General features: G+C 49.3%; 1 protein-coding gene across 1 annotated transcript in view; it reads right to left on the reverse strand.

Annotated features, from left to right (window-relative positions):
* RAD50 (RAD50 double strand break repair protein) overlaps window positions 1-17503 on the reverse strand; it is a 549855-nt gene that overhangs the window by 246135 nt on the left and 286217 nt on the right. Inside the window, exon 15 of the mRNA XM_082256750.1 lies at window positions 4179-4368. Within this exon, the coding sequence (XP_082112876.1) occupies window positions 4179-4368 (190 nt within the window). The remainder of the gene's footprint in view (window positions 1-4178; window positions 4369-17503) is intronic.

The following is a 17503-nucleotide window of genomic DNA, read 5'->3' on the forward strand; positions in this document are numbered from 1 at the left end:
TGAATCCCCCCACAGCTCCCTTCCCTAAAAAACGTTTAGAGCTGACCTGCTTATCTCCTCCTTGTTGGTGACTGGGCATATAAGTAGAACCAGGATTTTCATGTATACCCATCCCAGCATCTCCTGCCCCACTAGGGGGAGGTTCTAAGCTCGTATTCCCTATATGGCCTGAGTCTCCATGTGGGGCTACATTTGAATCATTATCTACATGATTTCTTTCGAGGGGTCTACTGTTTGGCTTATCTCTACCATCAAACCTCTTGTCATAAGAAAAGCCATTCCTATTATTATGGCTATTATTGTACTGTTGGTGTTGGCGTTTGTTCTTTTTATTATTACGCGATCTATTGGACCCTGGGTTATCATTTGCTCTAGGCTCACTTCCCCGTGCCCTATTATTGAATCTATCCCGCCTCCAATTCAGCTCTCTCCCTTCTTGGTAGTCCAGCCTGTCTCTCTCGAATTTCCCTGATTTTTTACTAATCAGTTCGGTTTCAAAACTGACTATCTGGTCATTGACCCTACTGTCCCATGTATTGAAAGATGTTAAATCGACGAAGGAGGCTAGTTCGTCTTGTATCTCTTTCAGTTCCTCTCTAATGGATTCCAAGTTCCTTCTCCTTTGTGTCACAATTGATTTGAGAAGAACCTTATTACATTCCCTCAGTTGAGCCAACCAGTCAGTTTGCAAATCCTCATCAAGCCAAAGGCAGGTTTTCATAAGTCTGAGACCTCTAGGTATACGATTCACCTCTATATACTTCTCTAATAGAAGAATGTTCCACCATTGAGTCATTTCTTTCTCTAGGGTGTGCTTTAATTTATAAAAAAGAGATACCATAGTGTCCTCTCTATCCACACCAGCTATGTCCTCCACGTTCACCATATTTGGTGCTGGTTGCTGTTCATAGGAATCGATGCTGCTACTAAAGCCTCTAGCCAAGGATTGCCTCCTAAGTTCCCTCTCTTCAATTGAAAGGACCATGTTGTGGTGTCCTTTTTGCACACAGCCAATCACACAGATATCCAGAGAGCCTTTTCTTTGGCTGCAGGAGTCCCCACTTGCAAATAATCCAAAAAAGAAAAGAGTGATGCTAAGCACCCTGCTCCTGCGCTCAAAAACCGGTCCTCAGGCTGTTTCAATCTAGGAACCCACACTTGGCATCCCGTATGGCTAGGCCTTGCTGCCCTCTACAACCGGGGTGGTCAAAGACACTGTAAAACAAACACAAAGAAAGGGCGCACCAGCCTAGCGCATTATCCTCAGCAAGCTTTTTAATAAAATAGTTTAAAATCAGCTACTCACAAACATGCATGATAGGTCAGCATATAGATTCCAACGAACAGCATCAAAATAGAAAAGTCCGAATGTCACATGTAGACGGAAGACTGACGCGTTTCGAGGCCTTGCCTCTTCCTCAGAGCCTGGGGCCATGACCAAGACCATGGCTTAAATAGAGTGGTCAGGCCTCACATGACCCTCCAACCTGTGGGAGGGGTAGCGCCCTTTTGGGCGTGGTTTCATAGCTGATCACCCAAATAGACAAAGGCAATAATAATAATATTAACAGAGCTAAACAAAATAATATAATATAAACCAGAAGCAGTAGCAAAGTCTTCTGTCGATGTGTCACTCTCCAGCTCTAGACATTAGAAGCATAGTTGTTGGCAATAATTATACATTATAGATTATAAGAGTATCCATACATGAACATAAACATTAGCATAAAATACAAATGCAAACTTTTGGCACTCAGCTGATAAACTGATCCGACAAGGCATTCCATCCACATCGCACAGGAGTCACACAGTACCCAGGGGGGGGGGGGGAATAGCCTAAGAGGTACCCAGTCACCCACACTTTTCTGCACAAACTTTATTCACATGCCCAATTAGTACTTGCATGAGAGGCAAACCCCCATAACTCAAGGGATCAAAAAATGAGTGTATAGCTTGGAGGAACATACCGCTGATGCCATTCACCACGGACACGCCATTCCGCCATCGCTGCAATAATCTATAGCTATTTCCCATCAGTGTATTCAAGTGGTGGAACGCACGCCGGCCATCCCGGAACGGCCGTGCGTGCCACCTGAATGGCGTCACTTCCGCCAGCTGAAACCTCCAGGCGGGGAAGCCCAGATGACGGAACCGGAAATGACGATGTTCGAGGGGCGGAACCCACCTCTCGATGTCCCGAAGCTCCATCGAGTCACACTGACTCCACCTACCCCTACCGTGCTGTGTGATTACCAATGCATCGGAACGGTCAGCCATGCCCAGTGCCTAAGTCCACAGGCGTACATAGCCTATTCAATACGATCAGTCACTGTCCGCATACTAAAAAATGAACATGTAGATGTATATACATATACAAATGTAGTACATGTAATAAATATATATAAAATTATATATAAAATTAGGTATATAAACCTCTTATTAATAAATGCTAAATAATAGCTACTAAATAACAGCGTAATATCACTTAGTAAAATCGCTATAAATACAATGAATTGCAATAAAAAACACACATGTAAAACGATAAAAAACGCAGTCTGATGCACATTTATCATTAATTTCATTATCGTTAATTTCTAATTAATCGCCATGGGATCACCCTTACGGTGCAGCGGAAGAGGTGCGCCCCCCCCCCCCCCCCCGCACTGCGTCCCGCCCGTTTTCCCCACTTACCGGACCCGCTGGCAGTGGGGAAAATGATCCGGTCCAGGATCCTCTGAGACAGGAAGTCGAGTGAGGCCAAGACGAACGGCCAAGTAACGTCAAACGCCGTTGCCTAGCAACTGGTTTAAAGGGCCGATTTTTTTTCCCTTTTTTAGTATAGTTGGGAGATCTGAGGTCTTTTTGACCCCAGATCTCACAATAAAGAGGACCTGTCATGCCTATTTCTATTACAAGGGATGTTTACAAGGGACAGCCACCTCCGTCGCAGCATTAGCTGCTTGCTCCATTTTTAAAGTTTCACGCACAGACACAATCAGTGCGTCCACCAATGCCTTTTCATGCGTGTGGAGGAATCATCCGCACTTTTAGAGCAGTCAGGGCGCGTTGCCGCAAACCCCGCAGGGTGGGGCACGTTTGCAGTGGAAGAATTAGAGGAGACAGATGAGGCAGGAGAAGACTGGGTGCCCAAAAGCCACCTCCACCCAGGACACAAAGGACTCTAGGACTGCCGTCAATGCATCAATGAATAGTTGGGAGGGGGACCCCACAAAATATGTCTAACACTGCCAAGGGACACCCCCACCATGCTGGTAACACCACCAGGTAGACAGTAACAAAGCACCCCACAATCCTGCAGCAGAGAGAGGGAGGGACCCAACCAGACTCACCACCCCACCAGGAAGGCACCAGCTGCACCAGCATAGCACGTGTGGCGTCCAGGGAAAGAAAAGACCCAGGAGTCAGCACCAGGGGCCCCTAAAGCTGAGATCGCCGCCCAGAGGCTCCTCTATAATTGCCGCCACTCTGTAGTATGCTGGACCAACAAAAAATGACCGCAGGACTACACAAACATGGCCGCCGGCCATAGACTAGAACAGGTTACAACAAAATGGCCACCACACGTGGCTCCCAGGAGGGGGATCCCTGGGGCCAAGGCATGAAACTTGAGGGAAGGGGGAAGCCGGGCATAGGGCCCCCACATAGGCACAGGGCCCCCACATAGGTACAACCCCCCCCCCCCAGCCAATAACCCAGTCGGCGGTGGCATACTCCCACCACCCTGCCCCAGCCACATCTCAAAACATCACGCTGCCTCAGATGGGGGTGGGGAGATCAGAGTGGGACCATACGACAACCAATAGTGACATCAGTACATGAGCCGAAGGTATGGGCACCACCGCTGAACGGTACTGTGCAGGGCGAAATACTTACTCTACCTTCCGATGGTATACTGATGCAATAGAACGCTGATTATTCTCTGTTTGTAAGCGTTTTTTTTTAGGGGATGGTCGGTTTCAATACGTGTTCGGAACAGGATTACGCTATGGAATTGTGTTTTTATTTTTGGGCAAGTGGAAATAGCGTGTGATGTGAACACCTGGAATTAAGGAGAGACCTGCCCTAGGAATAATGACGGTAATTGACTGTTATAGATTATTGAACATTAGACAGTGCTTAGTGCTTTAATAAACAGAGGCCAAAGCTCTGTCACTTACCTGATACCTCTCCATTAGGGATATATCCTGTAGACAGGCCTTTGCACTGTCTTCCTCAGACATAAAAGTTGCTATCAGAGTTTCTTGCTCCTCTACATCATTCTTCAAACGCTGTATTTCCCGGTTTATTGCTACCAACTGGTTTCTTAGTTCAGGAATTTCTTTTTCCTTAAGATCAATCAGCATTTGCCTAAAAAGTGACAAAAATGTCATATTTTAAATCTACTTTCTTCCTTATATACACTGAATATATTGTATGCTAAATGGCAAACCTTTTTAGGCCCCAAAAATCCCAAAATTAAAGTGTCACAATTTTATGCGCATTCAGAAAACGGTTTAGTGTAAATGCAGCCTTAAGGCTTCACATCTAACTTTGTAAAACTATTACAAGTGCACTTGCATATCTGAGTATTAAGCTGGTCATACATACATAGATTACCAGCAAGGATTGATTGCATTTGCATTCTGACAGCTGACATTGCTGGCTTTTCAAATACCCCAACAGTGTATGCATCTGACTGGATGCAGGTGCTATTTGGTTAACAATTTTTCTCCTGGCTTTTTCAGTCGAAAAATGTCATGCAGAAGGGTTTCAATAGGAACACCAATGGAGCCAACTTCAGCCGTCAGAGGAGAAAGATTTCAGCGACAGGAGGACAGCAGTGCAGGGGACACATTTCACTAAATATAATTGAATATTGAACCTTGTGCTGATTTTATTTTTGTTTGAGGTAAACCCAGGCTTTAAAACACTGACCATAAACAAGTGATGTGCATACCAGCGTCTCTTCACTGTTTGAATGCTTGTTCCAGGTTAGTGACCACTGAAAACTTAAACAAATAGGGCTGCACTTTCACTGATCAATCAACATATTTCTAACTTGAAAGTCTTCCCTAAAAAAATTTTCCCAAAATAATTTCCCTTCGGAACACTGTTAGTTTGAAAACTGTAGCTAGTATAAACCCAGGTGCCTAAGGTGTCACAGATGGACATACAAGCCAAATCTCCTCACCCACCCAATTTTGTATGCTGCCTTGAAAATCTTAGAGCTGTAACTGGAGTCATTAATATTAATCACAAGTTTGTCACTCATATCTGAAAATAGTGGATTTTGTTATTAAAATTTCTGAAAACTAAACTTACACTGTAGATTATGGCAACCAATCAGAATCAGAGAACTCTATTCTAGCATGAGATGAACTAATCGGGGTTGCTTCATAAATTAATGTAGAATTGCAGGTTTTCCTTTCAGTTGTCTTGTAAAGTGAAAACAATGTTACTAGCGCCACCTTGTGGACAGGATTAAGAGTTCCTGTCCAAAAGAGATTGCTGTGTCCCAATTAGTTCTTTTTTTCTCTTTACCTATATTATCTATCTACACACACACATAAACGTTTACAGTGAAAACCCCAAATTCTTTATCTCAGACAATTAGAATACATAAGACCAAAAAAAAAAAAAAAATGGATTTTTGTAAGCACTTACCGTTAAATCCTTTTCTCTGAAGTTCATCAACAGACGCAGCTCCATCTATTCAGGGACTATAGGGTTATGCTCCTGCTTTTTGTTATAGGCACTAGGTAAGAAAAAAGGTTAACCACACATATGGGGGCTGTCCCTGCAGGCATAACCCCACACACCCTGCTATCATCAAAACAGTTTAGTTGCAAGCATAAAAGAAACCCCATTCACTCAGAAGTAGAGGGGCAGGTGCTGCGCCTGTCGAACTTCAGAGAAAAGGATTTTACGTTAAGTTCTTATAAAAATCCAGTTTTCTCTATCGTTCATCGACAGACACAGCTCCATCTAGTCAGAGACTATAGGGATGTCCCAAAGCAGTATATTCATGAGGGGTGGGAAGACGCAAACGGAAACGTAACTGCCCAAAGGCTAAAACTTAGCCAACCAGGTAACATGGAGCTCAACCAGGAACAACTGGAGCTTACCCTGAAAACACAATACACCCTCAAAGAGAAACAAAAAAAAAAAAACAGTTCTCTTTAAACAGCAGCCTGCAAAACCTTGCGGCCAAAGGAAGCATCTGAAGATGTCAACATCTATTTTGTAGAAGTTTGTAAAACTAGCACAGACGACCAAGTTGCCGCCTTGCAAACTTGCAACACGGACACCTGATGGCAAAAAGCCCAAGAGGCACTCAAGCGCTCTCGTAGAATGCACCTTCACCGGGAAAGGAGGAACCTAACCATTCCGTAAATAAGAGATGATCAATCTGGATATGGTCACCGCAGACACAGCCAATTCCTTACGAGATCCTTCGGTAAGGATAAAAAGAGCGTCTGGTTTTCTAAAAGACTCAGTGGTCTCCAGATAGACCCTGATCACCTGAACCACATCCAAAGAGTGCAAAGCAAATTCCTTAGAATGCTTGGGCTTAGGGAAGAGTGAAGGAAACATAATGTCTTCATTCAGATGAAAATCAGAAACAACCTTAGGAAGAAACGACTGATTAGGTCGAAGTACCACCTTATCCCTGTGTATCACCAGATAAGGTGAGCAGCAGAACGCCGCCAGTTCAGATACTCTGCGAGCGAAAGTGATAGCCACCAAGAAGGCAACCTTCTGGGACAACGAAAGCAGAGAAATCTCCCGAATGTCCTCAAAAGGAGGCTTTTGAAAAACAGATAATACCAGATTGAGGTCCCACGGAGGTAGCGGGGACCTTCTTGTAGGAGTCATATGGCGCACTACCTGAATAAAGGCACGAATCAAAGCATGCGTAGCTAACTGGCATTGGAAATATATAACCAAAACCGACACTTGGCCTGTGATAGTGCCCAAAGCCAACCGCTGTTCAACTTTTTCTGCAGAAAGGCCAAGACCCTAGCTATCGAAAACAAGCGAGGGTGCACCGTTAGTGATTCACAACATGAAATATAAGATTTCCACGTACGATGATATAGCTTCCTAGAAGTCAACTTCCTAGCCTTCAATAGCATAGGAATCACAGTCAGAAAGACCTCCATCTCTCAACACCTGGCTTTCAACAGCCATGCCGTTCAAGCCAGTGACTGTAAAGCAGGATGGAAGATTGGATCTTGAGACAACAGGTCTTCCCTGAGAGGAAGTCTCCAAGGAGCATCTGTGACCAAGCTTACTAGGTATGCGTACCAAGACCGGTGAGGCCAGTCCTGAGCAATCAGAATGACCGGAATCCCTTCCACCTCTAACCTGCTCAGAAGCCTGGGCAGGAGTTTCAAGGGAGGAAAGGCATAAATCAGCCGATACTGACCCCCAAGGAGCCACCAGAGCGTCTGTGGCGTCAGCCAGAGGATCTCGAGACCTGGCTACAAATCTCTGAACCTTCTTGTTGAGGCGAGAAGCAAACAGATCTACCTCGGGAGTCCCCCAACGAACACACAGGAGATGAAACACCTCGGGGTGCAGGGACCACTCCCCTTGATCTAACACCTGAATTAACACGCTTGCCAGTTCTTCACACCTGGAATGTGTACAGCAGAGAGGGCTGGAATACATTTTTCCACCCAGGCCAGAATCTCGGCCACCTTTTTGGCCCTTGAGACACATTTGGTGCCCCCCTGGTGATTGATGTAAGCCACAGCCGTGGCATTGTCTGATTGAATCCGAACCGGACAATCTTGCAGACGAGTTGTCCAATGGCTCAGACAAAGCTTTATTGCTCTGAGCTCCAAAACATTTATCGGTAGTTTTGACTCTTCCATCGTCCAGGTACCCTGGGCACAGTGCTTCCCCAGCACCCCACCCCAGTCCCGCAATCCCCCGCTGGTGCAGCAATGCCAATATCGGTGCTAAGACATTGGTAAACACTCTGGGAGCTGAGGCGAGACCAAAGGGTAACACCACAAATTGATAATGCTCCTCTGCGAAGCAAAGCGAAGAAAACGCTGGCGTCCAGCGTAAATAGGGATGTGTAGATATGCATCCTTGATGTCTATGGAGGTTAAGATGTCTCCCTAGTGCAGCGCCGCCACTACCGTGTGGATGGATGCCATCCAAAACTTCTGAACCCGCATGAAGCGGTTCAGGGCCTTAAAATCCAGGGTGAGACGCACCTTGCCTTCCTTCCTGGGCACAGTGAAGTGGTTTGAATAAAACCCTTAAAAACATTCCTGAAAAGGAACAAGTACAATCACTCCTTGCGACAGCAAATCATGTACTGCCCCTCGCAAGTCCCTTAACCGGACTGGGGATAGTCGAAGATTGGACGGGAAGAAACTGTCCGACAGGCGAGACAGGAATTCGATCTTGTACCCAGATCGGATCAGTTTGTGAACACATTTGTCCTGAATCAAGGAGGTCCATGATTCCAGAAAGAAACGAAGACTTCCCCCACCCCAGAATCGGGTGAGGACGCCCCTTCATGCAGTCGAAGACTTGTCTGCAGGTCCAAATTGGCTGGGTTTTGCTTTCCCCGACCACGGCTTATTGGAACCTCCAGAAGACCTGAATGATTTCCTTTTTTCTTGCGACACGGAGGCAAGGAAAAGACGTTTAGGAGCATTAAAAGGAAGGCCTCCGCCTAGAACGTGGCGCCCTGCCCTTAGAGGATTGGGGAAGATGAGTGCTCTTACCCCCCCCCCCTCCCCCCTGCGTGATACCCTTGATCAACTCATCCAGAGAGGATCCAAACAGCCTCTCCCCTAAAAAGAGAAGATCAGTCAAGGCCTTTTTAGAAGCCTGGTCCGCCGACCGACTTTTCAGCCACACCATGCGCCTAATAGCAATCCCCACTGCCGACGCCCTGGCCACCAATAGGGCAGAATCCAGGGACATATCGCACATAACACCAGGGCTTGAGCCAACTGGTCCAGTAGTTCCAACACCCCAGGGGGGAGCCGTTAAGCTTTCAAGTTAAAACTTTTAAGTAACTTTACCCATTCCGTAGCAGTCTGCCCTACCAAAACATTAACAAAGGTAGTCTGTCACTATGTGACTTGCTATCACATGTAAATGGCGGGACAATCTATACACGGGGTCTGCAAAAACTTGATATCCATAGGGGTATACTGCCCCCTACAGGAGTAGGACACTAGGCAGAAAAAAAGTTCTGGCTACACCTATGGGCAGTCCCAGGGGGTATACCCTCTCTCCCTGCTATAGGATGTCAGTTATGTAACAAAGCAGTGTCAGAGAATCAAACCAACCCAACTCAAAATAGAGGGGCGGGTACTGCGTCTGTCAATGAGCTTAAGAGAAAAGGATTTTACAGTAAGTCAAAAGTCCTGATTTCTCTGTCGCTCATTGACAGATGCAGATTCCATATCTTGATATCCATAGGGACGTCCCAAAGCAGTGCCATAAATGAGGGGTTGGATAACAGAAAAAAACCCAATCCAGAAGGCCAAACAGAGCCAACCAGAAGAACTGAGGACTCATCGAAACAAGAAGATGAGACCCACCTGAAAAAACAGAACCCCCGAGGTAGACTAAAGGTCCCCTCAAACAGCAGCCAGCAAAACCGCAGCCAAAGGAGGCATTCGCCGATGCCAGCACATCAACCTTATAAAATTTAGTAAAGGTATGAACAGACGACCAGGTAGCCGCCTTGCAAACCTGAAGCACCGACGCCTGATGGCGGAAAGCCCAGGAAGCACTAAGAGCCCGAGTAGAGTGCACCTTAACAGGAAACGGAGGAACCTGGCCCTAAATAGAATAAACCTGCACCACCGTCTGCCTGATCCATCTGGATATAGTCGCGGCAGACGCAGGCAACCCTTTCCTAGGGCCATCCGTGATCACAAAAAGCGAATCAGACTTACGAAAGGAGTCAGTAGTAGCCAAGTACCCCCTGATTGCCCGAACCACATCCAAGGAGTGCAACGCAAACTCCCGAGGATGACTGGGCTTAGGACACAGGGAAGGAAACACAATATCCTCATTCAAGTGAAAACCGGAAACCACCTTAGGAAGGAAGGATGGATTAGAACGAAGAACCACCTTATCCCTATGAACCACCAGATAGGGGGAACGACAGGACAACGCAGCCAGTTCCGACACACTGCGTGCAGAAGTGATAGCCACCAAAAAGGCCACCTTCTGGGATAAGGTAAGCAGGGGAATCTTCCTAATATTTTCAAAGGGAGGTTTCTGGAGAACCGACAACACCAAATTAAGGTCCCAGGGCGGTAAGGGCGAGCGCACCGGAGGAACGAGATGCCGCACCCCTGGATGAAATTCTGCACCAGGCAATGAGTGGCCAGTGGCCTCTGGAAGAAAAGTGCCAAGGCTGAAACCTGACCCTTGATAGTGCTCAAGGCCAGCTTCTGCTCAACCCCCCTTTGCAGGAAGGCCGAGATCCGAGCCACCGAGTAAGAGCGTGGAGGAACCCCGAAGGGACACCACGCGATATAAGACCTCCATGTGCGATGATAGATCTTTCTGGAAGTCGCTTTCCTCGCTATAATCAGAGTAGGAATAACTGAAGCAGACAAACCCCTGTCCTTCAGCACCTGGCTCTCAACAGCCAAGCCGTCAAAGCCAGCGACCGTAAAGCAGGATGGAAGATCGGCCCCTGAGACAGCAGATCCTCCCTGAGAGGAAGTCGCCAAGGAGCATCCGCGACCAGCCTGACCAAGTCGGCGTACCAGGCCTGACGAGGCCAGTCCGGAGCCACAAGAATGACTGGAATTCCTTCCGCCCCTATTCTGCGAAGAAGTTTCGGCAGCAACTTGAGTGGAGGAAAGGCATACAGCAGCTGATACTGCCCCCACGGGGCGACCAGCGCGTCTGTGGGGTTCGCCAGAGGATCGCGGGAGCGGGCTACAAACCTCTGCACTTTCCTGTTGAGTCGAGACGCCAACAGATCCACATCCAGGGCGCCCCAACGAAGGCACAACTGGTGAAACACCTCCGGATGAAGAGACCATTCCCCTTGATCCAAGGTCTGACGGCTGAGAAAATCCGCCTGCCAATTTTCCACGCCCAGAATGTGAACCACGGAGAGAGCCGAAACGTTCCGCCCAGCGAAGGATGCCGGCCACTTCCATGGCCGCCAGAACACTCTTGGTGCCCCCCTGGTGATTTGACATAAGCCACGGCCGTGGCGTTGTCCGACTGAATCCGAACCGGGCAGCCCTGAAGACGCTTGGTCCAGTGAACCAGGCAAAGCCTGATCGCTCTCAGTTCCAACACATTTATCGGCAACCTGGATTCTTCCAGGGACCAGAGCCCCTGAGCAGACAGCCTGCCGAGAACCCCTCCCCACCCGGATAGACTGGCATCCGTGGTGACAATCGTCCAATAGATCTGAAGAAATGACTTCCCCGACTGAGCATCGGAGACCGAAGCCACCAAACCAGGGACTCCCTGGTCCCCTCCTTTTGGAGGGTCCTCGTATGAAACTGAGCAAAAGGTACTGCCTCGAAAGACGCCACCATCAGTCCCAGAACCCTCATGCAGGTCTGAAGGGACGGCCAGTTGGCGGACAGTAACAGCTGAGTCGCCGACTGTATCTTCTGGAGAAACACCTTGGCCAAGGACGCATCCAAAGTCAGGCCCAGATAACCCAGCCTCCTGGAGGGAACCAGGGATGACTTCTGCAGGTTCACAAGCCACCCGAACTCTTCCAAAGAGGTCATGGTGATCTCCAGGTTTGACAACAGAGCCTGCGGAGACTCCGCACGGAGGAGGAGGTCGTCCAGGTAGCCCAGAACCAATATGCCCCTCTGCCGCAACAGCTCCAGAACTGGGGCCAAAACCTTTGTGAAGACCCGGGGAGCAGAGGCGAGACCAAAGGGTAACGCCACAAACTGATTATGGTCCTCTCCCACAGCAAAGCGCAGAAAACGTTGGTGTCCTGCGTAAATGGGAACGTGAAGATAGGCATCCTTGATGTCTATGAAGGCCAGAAAGTCCCCCTGATACAGGGAGGCCACCACTGTGCGAATGGACTCCATCTTGAACTTTTGCACCCGGATAAAAAAAATTGAGTGCCTTTAAGTCCAGAATTGGACGCACCTTGCCCTCTTTCCTGGGCACTGTGAACAGATTTGAGTAAAAGCCCCGAAAACGTTACCTAGCGGGAACCAGAACTACCACTCCCTGTTGTGACAAGTCCTGCACTGCCCCCAACAGAGCCCGTAGGCGATCCGGGGACAGTTGCACATTGGAAGGGAAGAACCTCACCGGTGGAACTGATCGAAACTCGATCTTGTATCCCAACCGTATGACCTTGTGAACCCACTTGTCTTGAATCCTGGAGAGCCACGGGTCCGGGAACCGGCAAAGACGCCCCCCCCCACCCCTGACATGGGGGGGGGGCGCACCTTCAGGCCGAAGCGGACTTATCCTCAGGTCTGGAAGGGCCGGATTTTTGCTTACCAGACCAGGGTCTCTTGAAACCCCCCCGAGGGGGCCTTGGAGGACTTCGCCTTGTCACCCGACCCGGAGGAACGAAAAAACTTCTTGTGGGCTGAAAAGGAAGGTCCCCGTCTGTGACGAGGTTCCTTACTCTTGGCAGCCTGTGGGAGAAAGGTGCTCTTGCCCCCAGTGAGACCTTTGATAATATCATCCAAGGTAGCACCAAACAGGTGATCCCCCTGAAAAGGGAGATCAGTCAAGGCTTTTTTGGAAGCCTGATCCGCCGACCAGCACTTCAACCATAGCATGCGCCGGAGGACCACCGTCGAGAACGACACACGTCCCAGCAGTGGAGCAGCATCCAGCGCGGCGTCACAAACAAACTGCAGCCCCTGCACCATTTGGTCCAGCAACTCCGCCACGCCAGGACACGGCGTAACAACTTGGCCCATTCCGTCAATGTTTGCGAAACCAGAGCAATGGTAAACACTGGTCTGAAGGCCGACCCCACCAGGGAGAATATAGAGCAGGACACAGATTCAACCGGATCCCTAAAGGACGAGGAATCCTCTAACGGGATAACAGTAGCCTTATTTAGCCTGGAGACCGGCGGATCGACCGAAGGCGGCACCGTCCATTTCTTAAGGAGGGACTCTTCAAACGGGTAGCGCCTAGCAATCCGTTTGGGCATCCCAGGGGGGCGTTTCGGACGGACCCACTCTTTCTTAATGATATCGTCAAAGCATTTGGGAAAAGGAAAAACCTTCGCCACCCTGGAGGGCTTGCGAGTGCCAAAGGCAACTTCCGTATAAGTCGCATCTGCAGCTGCAACCTCCAGCTTTAGGGTCTCCCGGACAGACACAATCAGCGCGTCCACCAGCGCTTTGTCTTGCGCTACAGCGGAGGCAGAAAGGTCATCCTCACTATCAGAGGACACGGGGCGCGAGACATCAGCCCCAGAGGAGAGACCCGCATCAGCAGCGACTTGCTCAGAATCAGAATCTGAGGCATCAGACGAGACAGGGGTAGGCGGGGGTTGCTTTTTAGCCCCCCGTCCCTGGCAGGCCCCCTCCACCCGGGACACAAATGACTCCAGGACCGCGAAAGTGCATCAATGGTTAGCTGGGGACCGGAGGGCCCTGCGGCCACCTCGAGGGGATCAGGTGAGGACACCTGTGCACCAGGGTCCATGGTACACCAGGGGAATCCGTCAGCAAAATATGATTTTTTTTTAAATGTCTCCCAGCACTACAGCGCCCCCCAGTGGCCAGGCAGCGTGCCTAGAGACCCCCGCAGAGAGAGAAGAGAGACCCCCAAAAGGCTCACCACCCGATGCACCAGAAGTTCAAAGGACTGCTCTCAGCGCTGTCCTCATGGAAAGGAAGTCCTGTGGAGCGATCTTCCCGGGTCCACCCCATTACACGCCTCCAGGAACTCCCACTGCAGCCCAACTCTGAAGCAAAACGAGCTGTATGTACCAAGATGGCCGCCGCCATGAATACACGAGGATGCTACAAGAAAATGGTGGCCCCGTGTGCTGCGGCGGAAAGGGGGGTCCCCGGGGGCCCCCACCAACATGCGATCGATCGGCAGGTAGGCCCTGGGAAGCCAGGGAGGAAGCCCCCCTGCACAACAGCCATCCGCACCGTCGAGACCCCCCATCCCCCGCCCCCTTAGCGGCCTGCACGAACTGCCAGCCACCCCACAAACACGGGGGGGATGGGGAGGGAAGAGGGACACCACCGGAGGGGGGTGCACAGAGGAACAGAGGGGAGCCCAGAGAAATGGGGGTCCGACCGTCCCAGGGAGGGGCCCGCGTCCACCCCAGAGTCAGCCATGAGGGAAAGGGGGGAAACGTTTACTCACCATACCGGAACAGAGCAGGCGCCACTCCAGACAAAACTCCTCGCCGCCCAGTGGGGGGGGGGGGATGTCGGGCCAAAAGGGACGCTGCAACTCGGTCGCCGACCGGTTGTATGTGACTCGGCGGGACGTTTAACCCCCGTCCAGTGGGACTATGTCGCGGCCGAACCCAGCGCGGAGCTAGGGCCTGCACGTGCTCGTAGGCCGGCTGGGGTGACCACTGGATCTCAGCATCCAGCCCATCGCCCAGATCCGGCATAACTGCTTTAGATCTCACAAGAACAATTCGGAGAAAAAAGCCAACTAAAAAAAAGATTTATCTAAAAAAACTTGCCAGGACCAGAGATCCCAGCAAGGAACTTAGGTCCTGACTAAGCAGAAAAAAACTGACATCCTAGAGCAGGGAGAGGGTATGCCCCCTGGGACTGCCCATAGGTGTAGCCAGAACTTTTTTTCTGCCTAGTGTCCTACTCCTGTAGGGGGCAGTATACCCCTATGAATATCAAGATATGGAATCTGCGTCTGTCAATGAGCGACAGAGAAAGTTGGATACTCTTTCAGTGGTACCAGAGTCGCTTTATTCAACCTGGACACCTGGGGAATCCACTTTTGGTGGTACAGTCACCCTAGTGGACACGGCCTCTGCAAAGGGGTAACGGCATGCAAAGAGCTTAGGCACCACTAACGTGCTTAATGCACTGTCATTGTTTATCTACAATAGTATGAAATAAGTCTGGGCAAGGGAACACCTTACCCGATTTACGGGATTTGCGGGAGCCAAAAGACACCTGCGTATCCGGTGCCGTGGGTTCATCAGCCAATTTTAAAGTTTCCTGCACTGAAACTATCAGAGCTTCCACCAAAGCGCATTCCTGCATGGCGGCTGATGAGGACAGGTCCTCTTCACAGCCAGAATGCGACGAAACTGACCCTTCAGGGTGGTCTGCGGCGGCCATGTCTATCTCAGAGTGTGAAGACCCTGCAGATGGAGGTGAGGGGCGTTTGGGCTAGCAGCACTAGCAATGAAAAAATCCACCTTAGACATCAAATTTTGCAAAAAAGCTGCAATATCTGACTAAGACTGAGAACCAGAAGTTACCGCAATCGCTCCCAGGGGGTCTGCAGGTGAAATATTATCCTGAACTCCATGTTACACTTTTCTAAATAATTGGGCAGTGTCTCTTTAAGACCGCCAAAAACGCAGTCCCACCTGCTATAAGTGCGGGCTCACAATCCCTGGTTATTATAACTGCAAAGTAAATGAAGCAAAACCCACAGGGAACCCCAGGAAACTTTACTAGACCAAAGAGGAGACTTCCAGCAAGATCTGTGCAAAAACAAAACTGACACTGACTATACAGGAAGTGGAAGAGAAAACTCAGCCTCTATATTTTAAAAACCATGCCGCTTGACTGTCCAGCCTATGGCCTCAGGAAAATGGCCGCTCATGCATTCTCAATGGGGAATTCTAGAAAATGGCTGCCCATATATTCTAATGTGCCATGCAGTTTCTAGGACCCCCAAAAGGGGGCCCAGAACAATAGATATCGGAAGGTCCCTGACCAGGGGCCCAAACAGGACAAGTCACCCCCCTCAAATAAGCGCTACAACGGCCATATTATTACCGCTCCGCCAATGTAAAAACCTGCTAAGGGTAGGGGAATGCCGAGGGGTACAAAGGACTAGTCCTCCGAGATGCCAGGGGAACCCAGGGAGCCCCTAAGGTCCGACTAATCCAGGGAAGGGCCCACATTCACAGCGAGACCGTCGGGGGGTTTTGGGGGGACAATTTACTCACCATACCATGGAACCAGGTGGGCGCCATTCTGAAACAGATCACCTCCCACCCGGGATAGGGGTGCTGTCAGCCAAAGGCAAGCTGTGACTAAGAGCATTCCAGGTTGTGTGCGTCACAGCGAGGCGGTCCACTCACAGGCTCGTCCCCATTCGTCGGGGCACTGTCATGGCGAGGCCTAGTTCTGGACTATAACCTGCTCATGCTCACTGGCCAGGCTGAGAGACCTTGAGGATCTAGATTATCCAGTGTGAAACCTCAGACGGCTGTTGCTTGTAGCTCCTCTGGATCTTGGTTCTGAGGAACTAACTAGTGAAAATAAAAAATCACAAACTAACAAACTTTCCTATAATAGCTAAGACCAAAGTCCCAGCAGGAAGCTAGGTCCTATTTCTTAAACTAGGCAGAAACAAACTGTTTGATGATAGCAGGGTGTGGGGTTATGCCTGCATGGACAGCCCCATAGGTGTGGTTAAGTTTTTTTCCTGCCTAGTGCATATTCCTGATAGGAGGAGCATAACCCTATAGTCTCTTACTAGATGGAGCTGCGTCTGTCGATGAACGATAGAGAAAAAAGGTTTTTAATACAGAAATGTTGGCTTACTGAAAAGTATGTCCATGTACAGTATAGCATGCACTTGCTTGGGGCTCCTTTTGCATGAATTACTGCATCAATGCGACGTGGCATGGAGGCGATCAGCCTGTGGCATTGCTGAGGTGTTATGGAAACCCAGGTTTTTTTGATAGCAGCCTTCAGTTTGTCTGTATTGTTGGGTCTTTTGTCTCTCATCTTCGTGTTGACAATATCCCACAGATTCTCTATGGGGTTTAGGTCAGGCGAGTTTGCTGGCAAATCAAGCATAGTGATACCATGATCATTAAACCAGGTATTGGTACTTTTAGCAGTGTGGGCAGGCACCAAGTCCTGCTGGAAAGTGAAATCAACATTTCCATAAAGCTGGTCAGCAGAGGGAAGCATGAAGTGCTCTACAATTTACTGGTAGAGGGCTGCACTGATTTTGGACTTAAATAAAAACACAGTGAACCAAAACCAGCAGATTACATGGCTCTCCAAATCATCACTGACTGTGAAAACTGGACCGCAAGCAACTTGGATTCTGTGCCTCTCCACTCTTCCTCCAGATTCTGGGACCTTGATTTCCTAATGAAATGCAACATTTTCCACAGTTCGTGATGATTTGGGGAGTGATGTCATCTGCTGGTGATGGTTCACTGTGTTTTATCAAGTCCAAAGTCAGCACAGCCCTCTACCAGGAAACTCTAGAGCACTTCACGCTTCCCTCTGCTGACCAGCTTTATGGAGATGCTGATTTCATTTTCCAGCAGGACTTGGCACCTGCCCACGCT

This window comes from Pelophylax lessonae (genome assembly GCF_965119305.1).
Source record: "Pelophylax lessonae genome assembly, chromosome: 4".
NCBI lineage: Eukaryota > Metazoa > Chordata > Amphibia > Anura > Ranidae > Pelophylax > Pelophylax lessonae.